This window comes from Aulostomus chinensis, chromosome 20 (genome assembly GCF_037954235.1).
Source record: "Aulostomus chinensis isolate RoL2024-O1b breed Wild chromosome 20, RoL_Achi_v1.0, whole genome shotgun sequence".
In the NCBI taxonomy this organism is placed as follows: Eukaryota; Metazoa; Chordata; class Actinopteri; order Syngnathiformes; family Aulostomidae; genus Aulostomus; species Aulostomus chinensis.
This window is the reverse complement of record NC_141339.1, coordinates 22,382,197-22,393,066: the sequence shown is the minus strand read 5'-3', so window position 1 is coordinate 22,393,066 and position 10,870 is coordinate 22,382,197. Positions and strand designations below refer to the sequence as shown.

Below are 10,870 nucleotides of genomic sequence, written 5' to 3'. Positions count from 1 at the left end.
GTACCGCAGAGGCACGTTTGAGCACTTTGGCAGGTGTTTCTATCTGTTGGAAGGATTTTACAGCTACAAGCCCTCATTCCTACCTTGGCTACACACCTGGAGCGTGACTTAAAACGTCCAGGGCTGCAATTTCACGGTGTCTTCCGCTGCGGTTTCCCGAGGAACAAACAGGCGCGGTGCTGCGCCAGGCTGCACAGACACCTTCTCTTTCTATGACGCGCAACCTGCGGTTCCACCTGGGATTCACCAGATGACGAAAAGCTTTCAGCAGCAACTGAGCAGGCGCTCTGGTTGCAGGACGCGAGGAGGGAAGTTCTCCGATTGATGAACAACATTTGCCTTTAATTCTTTGGATTTTATTTAAAAAAAAGACATGACTCAAGCTGTTCAGTCCAAGTCTAAAGTCCTTTTCTCTTGGAGAAGTCAGGTCGGTGACTGCTGTATGCTTCCATGACGTGGGGTATTTGACCTTTGACCACCAAAAGCTCTTCAGTGCATCCTCAAGTCCCAGAGGACATCTGTGCCAAATCTGAAGAAGTTTCTTCAAGGCTTTCTCCGGAATCACGTTAAAGGAACACGGGACGGGTGTTGCGTACCTGAGGTCACAGTGACCTTGGCGTTTGACCCTTGAAATCTTTCCAGTTCACCTTCGAGTCCAAGTGAATGTTTGTGCCAGAGTTGACGGGATGTGCTGAGGGTGTCGCCGAACTCTCACGTTAGCATGAAAACGTCCCAGGGCATCACAACGTCTTCAAAAACAATGACAGCTTGTTGTGTTTGTGAGGGTGAACACCAGCAGGATGCAACTAGTAACTATTAACTAGTGCGTGACTACTAACTAGCGCATCTCCCCAAGCACTTTTGCCATATTTTCACGGTTGATTCTGATAAACACAGAGGACAAAAAAAACACAACAACCACCAGGCAGTGAGAGGAGACGCTGTGAGACACCAGGCAGCACATGCAGAGCTGCAGTGACCCACTTCCTCAGCCTCGCAGGGAGGATTCCAGCTCCCGCACATGAAAATATAAACAGTGTTATCATCATCAGTAATTCATCTCCCAGCGTGAGAAGCTGCTGCTTCAAAGGTGCCAAACTGAGCTGAGCTGCATCGTAATGATCAATGGAACTGGAACTGAACCAGCATGGCAGCTCCTCAGCACCCAAATGCAGATGGGTGCATTTAAATGCAGGTCAGAGGGAGATGCATTCAGGAAGAAGAAAGAGAGAAAGAAGTGGGGCAGCGCTGCAGATAGAAGAGAGGGAAAACGACGCTTTGCCCTGTGAAAGCATAACTGGCTTTGCTGGGGATTCTGGCTGAATGGCAACGCGCGTTCAATCCACAATATCTCAACAAATATTGGACAGACAGCCGTGAAACGTGTTGGGACGTCCACTCATTCTTTGGTGATTTCCACGGTGGCAGGTCTGCTCGACCCTGAAATGAACCGGCCAGCGAGGAAACCAGGCGTGCTGCTAGTTCCGAATCTGAGGACTCGAAGGTTTCCTCTCAGACGCCATCTCTCTGTCAGAGAAGTTAAACACCGAAAACAAGATGTCAGACCTGCCGAACATTACCAAGGTAACCCTCGGCTCAAAGAAGAACCGTGCGTTTCATTCAGAGGAATAAAAACTCATCCCAGACCTGAAAATGTACAGAATCGCTTTATTAAACTCAGTTTAACTATGAGGCTCTAAAGAAACAGTAGTATGGTCATTCACAGGTTTTAGAGCAGGAGAAACGAGCGCCTCGACTCTGTGAACGTCACGACCGGTGCAACACAAAACACATCAAAACCTCCTCACTACAACGGTTTCATGGATGATTATTATGAACCATATACAACATGTAGATTAAGACATTTCACTCTTCTGGCCTTGATGATTGAACGCACAGATTTGCATGAATTTAACGGTGGAAGATAGTCAGGATGATAAACTGAGCGCAGATTTAGACGCTCAAATGTAACCGAGCGTTTGGTGGGGGGGGGGGGGGGGGGGGGGCTCCTCTGAGCCTCGCGTTCAACACCGAGCTCTGATTCTGAGATGAAGCGTCACTTCAGCAGTTCAACCGTCACCCCAGAACACATTTGAGCCACTGGGCTGTTGAGGCGTGAAGGTTGGCGGCAGAAACCGGAGTCAAAAGACATCACGTCTCTGCGGGCCTCAGCACTGGGAGCAAAATGGGAGCTGTGGAACGAAGCTCCAGCCTTTATGATTTACATGAAAATCAGTTGTGGTTGTCGGACCTACAAAACATTTGTTATTCAACAAGAAACCCAACAAATATGTCATCAACACTCTGGTAGTTTAAGACAAAGATCCCCCCCTCCCCCTTCCGGGCGAGCCACACGCCACCACATTTACCTCGACGGTTCATCACCTTCCACACCCCAAGCTCACCGAGTCACTTTGACGGTTCAGTGCGGTCAAACTAAGCAGGTTTGCACAAGATTTGAGAGCAGAAACGCAGTTACAAGGACACCGAATTGCCCATGAAATCAGTTTGTGATTCAAAATCCAACAAATCAAATTCAACTTTTCAAAGTTTCATCTCTAAATTCTAAATTCTCTTTTGATCAGCCCAAAATGTGTGTGTGCAAAAGCAAAATTTGGAGGTTTGCAGGTTTCTTCACAAACTGATTCTCGGTGATATTTTCTCTCCGATCGTTTTATTACCGACTCGTTCTGTTTGGTAAAGTAACTCCACATCAATCACATGAACTCAACGCTTCAAGGTCAACAAACAGGAAACACAAACTGCTGGTGTTTGACTTCAAGCTCCTCGCCAACACTCCTGTCCTGGGTTCAGTCCCAGCGGCGTGACACACAGCTCCATGTGCCAGCGTATTGAAGAGGGAGGATCAGGTGGCCGCACCTCTCAACTCTCCAGCAACCTCAGACCAGCGCAAACTCATCGTTAAGCGCTTCAAATGTTTCAACGAACGAGGACGACGGTTTTAGGGGTTGTTCGGAGTTTGAGGGTTAAACCCACTGCGTGTAGGTTTCCCTCGTTGTGCTGCTGCGCACGGACAGGAGTTCTTATTGCTGCGCCATGACTGAACAATCGAGGATTTACGTCAGCAGGTTTCAAAGTCCGCTCGCAGCAGCTTTAATAACCCAGCGTGTCTTGCAGTGGCGTTTACAAAGGCACTAACTGTGAAGACATCCAATAAACTTGGTTTTCCTTGCGTGTTTGAACTGCAGTGCTTTAAACACGTGTGCTTTAAGCTCCGGATTGATGCAGCCGTCCGGGCGCCTCAACCAACACTCGCCGGCTTCACCTGGCGGCAGATACAGACAAAATGTTGCGTTTGAACGACTGTGGCCCAAAGAAGTAAATAAATAAGGAAGTGAACATTCAATCATTTGCTAACGAGGCCTCATTCATTTTCTGGTTCTGGTTCAAGGCTTGCAGATACATTACGGAACTGGACGGGCGACGGGAGACAAGAACACTTGAAGACGCGAACATCTTTGAGAAGGTGAAGACTGGCGCTACAGGTGTTTCTGTGCAGTCGTGCTTCAGGTTCTGTTTGACATCCGAAGACTCGAAAAGGTTTTCCACTTTCATGTGTCGTTGACATCAAGGTATACAAAGACAGGGGGTGGGCCATGAAAACGTGTGCTCCTATGAGTGAGTGTCAGCCTTCAGACGTTCTCTCAACAGAGAGTTCTAAGAACATTCTTGAAAGGAACGACCCACTGTGGAGGGGAACCTTTGAGGGCTTCTTTTCTGTTTCTGTTCACACTGCACGTGTACGCGGCATTTACTGAATTCTAGGTTCCACCGAGACGTTCCACTGGCAGCGAGCTTCACGAGCTGAAGGCGTCCAGCCACGAGTGGCGGACACACACGAGCTTGTTGGGTGAAGTGTCACTCTGAAGAAGAGCCGGGAGGTGGAAGCATCTGCAACTTTAAACACGGTTGTGGGTTCCGCTCGGGCGCTGCTGGAACTACAACTGGTTCTAGATCCTGCAGTGCATACACAAACAAAGGGGGTCGGTTCCTCCAACAGTTCTCAGAAGCATGACAAAGGCCCTCCGCTCAGAAAGAGCCTCATGCTCATGCTCATGCTCCGACTCCACTCACCAGGTGCAGCAAAGACTTGTAAGGACATTCTTGGTTCGTGTCGTGAAGCTTGGAGGTGGAGTCGACGTATACGAGAGCCGATGGCGTCTCATTCAGCGCCGGAAACCAAATCTGATTTAGGGGACCTTAAAACGACAGCACCATCCTGTCAGCCGGGTGAGTCGAGCACTTTTAGCGGATGAACACTGACGGGGCCTCAGGTAGAAAAGCGCACCATTTGCAGGTACATATTAAAAGTATTTGCATGTCTGAATGTCTTTGCCGGGATACTTACAAGTTCAAAGTACTGCTGCAGTTTTAGAGTGTTTTTTTATGCTTTAACTTCTCCATCTGGCGAGCAGAGAACCATCAGGAGAGCATGGTTTCTGTGCACTTGGCCATTTTGTTCTCAGGCATAAACATGAAGGCTCCTGAGTTCAAAACTGCTACAATCTTGTTAGCGGCCTTGACGACGAGGAACAAAAACTACAGATTTGGGGATGAGGGTTTATAGCCCCTCCACCCCTCTGAGGAGGCTCATTGTGTTCACTGGCCTTCAGCCTTCAGATCTGCTCAGACCCTCATAGAATATAAAAGTACCCTGTATTCAGTTGCTACCAGGTTTAGCGCTGCAGCAGTCACAGATGCTAGGCTACCCAGATGCTAGGCTACCCAGATGTGGCGGACCAGAATGATTTCCAAGCCGGTCACAAAGTACTGATTTTAAATGTGATGTTGCTAAACAAACCAACCAGCAGGTGCCAACAACTGCTCACAGCCAATCACAAGCTCTCAGCGCTGGTACTGTGGCGAACGGCTGGTTCCAGCGTCGGGCTTTCACATCACTTTGATGGCGACTTAGCACCTGCTGCGTGGCTTTGTTCAGACATCCGTGTTGTTAATGATGGTGATAATATGGCGGAGATCTGAGGAAAGCGGTGGTTTCGTGTGTGGTGATGCAAACCTGGGAAAACAGCGATGCCTTGAATTAGTGGCGGTGCAGCGTTAGCGTCCACGACTCAGGGAGGCGCGCCAGCGGCAGCCTTCCACATTTCCAGGCAAAACTGCCTCCAGCATTTTGATCATTTCACATTTTCAGACCAAATAACCGCCTGAGAAGGCAGAAAACTGTGGCGTCCCGATAAAGCGCGGCTAGGCTATGAAGCGGCGCGACGGCGACCACGTTTACACTTCCCTCCAGACCTTCTCGATTTCTTTGACTGAATTATTTCATGGCTGAAGCACTTGGCGTCTCCTGAGCTTCAGCCTGAGTAAATCACACCTGCGCTGAGCTGCAGCACAGAACCTCCATAACTTGCTAGTGAATATTGTGTTATTTATATTAGATAATAAATAATAAAACTTTGTTCATATATTCATATGTAAGAAAAAAAAAAAGTTCTGCCAAAAAGTGGGACTGGCTAGCAAAACCACGATGTATAGAAGCAGCAGGTTTATAAAAACAACTATACATATATATATATATATATATATTTATATATTGCTAAATTTAGAGTATATGAAGTCTCGGGTGGGGGGGTTGAATACAATCCATCTGGACTCCTGAGTGTTGACAGGAAGTCAGTTGCTCAGCTGCGCAGCCTGATGAAGCTCCTGGTCGCGCTGCAGAAGCAGCGTTCTGCAGCACAAGCAGGTGGAGGTTTCACCTGAGGAGGAGCTGAAGGGAAGCTGGAGCTTTAATCTGCTGCCGCTGCAACCTCTCCCTCCATGGGGGCTCAAAGATGAGCAGAGCCACTCAACTTTACCTCCAGCTGAAGTCAAGGCTTTCACCCCCACGTTTGTGTCCGTCTGCAGGGAAAAATGCTGTGAAGGAGGCCTCAGATGGTGACGTGAAAGGAGTCCCAGCTGTCCTCCTTGCCGCCGCTCCCGTTCTTGGCCATTGTTTCCGTCACGTCCCCGACATCCCCATCAGGCTGCTCCCCGGTAGGAGTGGCGCCTGGCTCCGGGTAATACTCGTCATCCTCGTCAAAGTAGCCGTTCTCCATCATGCTGAGGCTGGAGGCAGCGCTCAAGTCCTGGCAGCTTCCTTTGTACTCCTGGATGGACTCGTGGAGCGACCACAGCTGGCACAGCAGCGACATGTCCTGCTGACGCAAGCCCACCTGCAGGGGGCAGTAACAGGACCCTGATTAGTACACGAGGCAGTCATGGTCGGGGGTCAGAACCTCAAGATACCCTATGATGTCACCAGAGGAAGGCTTGATCCACCAACTCTCACGAACTGATTATATTGTTGAATATTAATCTCATTTATCAAACAAAACTGATGTTATCGAAGCCTCCATGCTGGCGACGCCTGTGGGCTGCGGCAGTCTTGTCTGATGCCACATCTTAAATTTGGCACCAAGTCCACTGGGACTCGAGGATGAACTGGAAAGACTCTGGTGGTCAAATATGAGACTCTGCAGACGCAGGCACGACGCGGTGTTTCCAGTTTCCACACAAACATTCTCATTAGGCCTCAACAACTCATGCACACCCAGTACAACAACACTGAGGAGCTCCACCGGGTCAGACCTGCTGAGGCCGGTCCGAGCCAAACTCCATTCAGAAAAGAAGCATTTTAAAAGTTGTTCTGGACAGAGGTGGCATTGAATAAATTCATGCTTTGTGCAAACCTGCATCGATGTTCAGTTGCTTCTGCGTTATTTCAATCACAGCAAACAGCTCTTTCACCCAGAGCGCCTCAGATGGTCTCAGCTGCTGCTGACAGGGAATTCTATTTCACTTCACAATTCCATCATTTTCACTGCCTCTGGATAATGTTACCGACCCACGACGGCGCTCCCGCCAGCGCCGGCCAGCAGTCTGGTTATCCATGTCACGACTGATGACCGACAGAGTACAGATCCTCCTGAAACATCCCACCAGACCGCCGCCGCTCTGTTGGTGTTAAAACATACAGTATTGGCTGACTGGGGACTTCTGTCACTTCTCGATCCACAAAGAAGCCCAGAGACCAGCTCCAGTGTGGGGATGACACAGCATAAATCACCTGGCAGCACAGGTGCAAGGCAACTGACCACCACGGATCTATCGGTTAATCCCAACCTAAGCGGCCGTCACGCAGAGTCAGAGTGACGCAGCGTCTTCGTAGAGATCTCCCAGACGCCGGGACTGGAGAGATGAAGCCAGCTCAGTCCAAGTGTGTTACAACGCTGGCTGCTCACAGGAGGCTGAACAAGATGAGGAAGTTGCTGCCGAGATTAAACGCCATCCCGTTGACCACAGAGGAAGCACGGGGCGAGTTGTGGTGACGTGCTTCGTGTGACATGAGCTTAAAAAATGCAAATGATCGCATTTATGCTTCCAAAAAAAAAATCATAGAAGCTGTGAGTTGGCTGGTGGAGTTGAAACATGCAAGTCTCATAAACTCTTGTTCACCGCTGAGCTGATTATCTGGAATTATCTGGTTCTGGTGGAAAGGAAGCCATGGTGATGCTGAACTTCTGGGTTGGACTACAAAAACATGTCATCACCCTATTAAGAAAGGGGTTGAAATAACCCAACTGTTCCGATCAACAATCAGAACTAAGCGGTTCAGAACAGGTTCTGGTCTGCTCAAACCTGATCACCGACCCGGGACGCAATCACATTAAGCCTGGAATTGTGTTCAGCTGTTTGGGATTTATACAAGAAATCCTGAACTGTTCTGGTTGAAGCAGCGCACTTTTGAGTTTCCCTCCTGTCCTTCCAGCTTCGTTTATCAGAAACCTCTCACTGAGCTGAGACAGCCTGGGTCCCACAAGGCCGGCGATGCACTTTTCAGGATTTTCTGTTGTCTTAGAAACTAAAAGATTCATCAAAAAAGGACAAATGTCCAGCAGTGCTGCCCGACACTGACAACTCAAGGCCAACAACAGACTATAGAGAGAGCATTTCTACTGCGTACCACTTAGCTGACAATGCAGTATGTATGTTGTGAGGGCCACTGCATTGTCTTCCAAACAAAGTCACATGCAAGTCAGAGTCCGTTGAAACCAGCCGAGACGCCAAACTGGAACGGGAGCGGTTCTACAATGTAGGACACAAACAACTCAGCACAGAATCTCAACTGCAAAGTCAAAGTGGCGCTAGAAAGCAATCAGCTTGGACTCAGACTCGCTGTGCGCAGGACAGGGAGCCAGAATAGGATTTACCAAAGCCTGTAACAAAAATCCAAATGGCAAAAGGGTAGAGTTTCACCAGTTTAATGTGAACACCTGGATGTGTGTGGAAGAAGATCATGGTTGCATCGTAGGGAAACTCTTGCTGCCGGCGAGGGAGTGTACTTGTGAAATTGGTAGGGTGTTCACTTTGCAATAATATCACAGTTGTTGTTTTCAGTTCAAGTTGGAGAGGACATCCAACGATGCCTTCTTCTGATGTGGAATGAATTCAACATGAGCTGTGTATCCTCCAGTAAACCAGCCACTTTCCTCGTCTGGGGCGTTGTTAATGCCAGACTCCGTTCGAACAAATTGGATTTTATCCTCATTTGCAGGAAAATGTGACGTTGTTCACAAAGCAGGTTATGAAGTGACGAACGTTTGAAACCAATCGGTTGTTCTGATAAATTCGGAAAGAAGAACAAAACTCTGATGAACTGTAACATGGATGGACTTGTAACATTTGTGAATGAGGTTTGCTCGACTGTTGTTCTTCTCGCCAGTTGCAAAGAGTGAGAAACACTGGTGAAAGTTGATGTTTTCTCTGAATAAGGCTTTTAACTGTAAATAATATCTGTGCCGAATTTGACAGAAGGCCCTAAACTTATGAAAAAGGGCCTATAATGATTGTTGAGACGTCTAAATAGTTAAAAAGGAGAAGCGAATGTAAACTACGGCGGTTTCTTGCGGGAGTCTGGTGGCTCATCCAGCGCGAGGGTTTAGCGGCTCAGAGGGGGAAATCCAAGCACTTTCTCGTCGACATGTAAGATAGGAAACCACCAAAATCTCACCATCTCTTTCCGCAGGAGAGCCAGAGCAGCGTCGAGGTTGGCCGGCTTGTTGGCCAGCAGGTTGTCGGCGTTGTTCCTGCCTCTGCTCAGGTCGTCCTGGATCATGGTTTTCTTCACGTACATCCTCTCCATTTCTCTCCAGGAGCCGCCGCTCGAGTTCAGCAAGCCGCTCAGGCTCTTCGGCAGCGGGGGGAGACCCTCAATACACGCCATTCCCCCCGCCGTACCGTTGGTGGATTTACCATTCATCGTCCCGCGAGTCGCTACGTGAGATAATGTGAAGTTTTCGCGCTGACGTTCAGCGTCCGGTCCTCAAATCACACAAAGACTGGAAGTGGAGGACCGTTTCCCGCACCAGGCACACCGAGCTACAGCCGCGCTCGTCCCTGCCCAGAGCGACCAGCGACGCCACGTCAAGCCGGCTGGATACAAGTGATTCCGTTTCCGGTAGCATTATCAAAATAAGAGAATCACGAATGACATTAAATCTTCATTTTTCAATGTACATCTCAATCAAGTTTTTCTTTAATAAGATTTAAATTGATGTCTTTTGGACATTTGGATCGGGAATTATTTGAAATTTTGACTGAGCTGAGTTCATTTTGACATTGATTCAGACTCTGTTGTATGTTTATATGACTGTTTAATTACCTGATACCAGTGACCAGTATGAAACATGATTCTCTTGTCAGAATAGTATTGTCAAATTATCATAATGATGCGTGAAAAATTTTGTTTGTTCATGACATGAATCTTGGAAACATGTTTTATTTGTATTTACGATGCTGGACTCAATAAACAATAAAACCAGCGTGTGTGAACGTTTGCAGTCGTTGCTGCGCTCCTTCGGGGAGCAAGAATAGATCAGTAGAAAGTGTACCTGTTGTTTTCCTTGAGATGATAAAATAATGTTTTTGAAATAATCACCGCACTCGTCTGGCACTGGCTTTGAAGACGTGATCAGATTAATTCTTTTTTATTTCCAAACTTGAAAATGGAAATGGTACATTCAATTAACCTTGCTCAGGGGTCAAAGACAATTCAGATTAATAATATGGAACGTGCTGAAGAGCAAATTAAGTATTGCACTGATCTGAGAGATTTAAAAAAAAATCTGCGTACGTAATTTATCTGCTCTGAATTAAAGTTGCAAGCTTAATGTGCGAAACTTGTTGATACACTGGGAATTTAACCTGGTAAAAAAAAAAAAAAAATTTTATTTTGAAGTTCAACTTGCAGTTCCGTTACGATCCGTTGTTGAGTGTTTGACGCTCCTGGATTTTGTGGTTGAGTAGTAAAATCCACTTCCTGTCCTTTTAACACACTGCTGGGCGTCTCCCAGACCGACAGGAAAACTGTTTTTCAGTCTTTGTGAGAAAAATGTAAACATTTTTGCAATCTCACATTGTTTTCATGTTATTTTTTTCCCTTTTATCTTGTCATAGGTATTATTGGTAGTATTTGAAATGCTTAAAAGAAAACAGATAAAAGTAAAATACAATATTGTCCTTTGATAGAGGAGATATAGATTTAATAGTCTAAATAAATTCTTACAGAATTGTAAAAATTAGAAATACTTAAAAAAAAATCATCATAAAGGCTGGAGTTTTTTTTAGGTTTGTATATTTAGAATAAAGTATTTCATTATCTACTGTATCATGAGTTTAATAAATAACATGAATATGAATATCAGCCAGCTGGCATCCATGGTGAGAGTTTGTGTTCATTCGTGTCACCACAATAAACCAAATTGATAGCTTTTCCCCTGATGACGAAAGTGAGTAGACAGTGTGTGTGTGTGTGTGTGTGTGTGTGTGTGTGTGTGTGTGTGTATGT

The 10,870-nt window shown here is 46.9% G+C and overlaps 1 protein-coding gene across 1 annotated transcript; it reads right to left on the bottom strand.

Annotated features, from left to right (window-relative positions):
• Positions 1 to 435: 435 nt before the first annotated feature.
• On the bottom strand, positions 436 to 9,454 carry fam89a (family with sequence similarity 89 member A). The gene is made up of 2 exons (XM_086189896.1): positions 9,035 to 9,454; positions 436 to 6,197 (listed from the first exon to the last, which is right to left on the bottom strand). Exons 1-2 carry the CDS (start codon positions 9,281 to 9,283, stop codon positions 5,913 to 5,915), a joined length of 534 nt encoding a protein of 177 aa, XP_086046022.1. The 5' UTR covers positions 9,284 to 9,454; the 3' UTR covers positions 436 to 5,912.
• Positions 9,455 to 10,870: the final 1,416 nt, after the last annotated feature.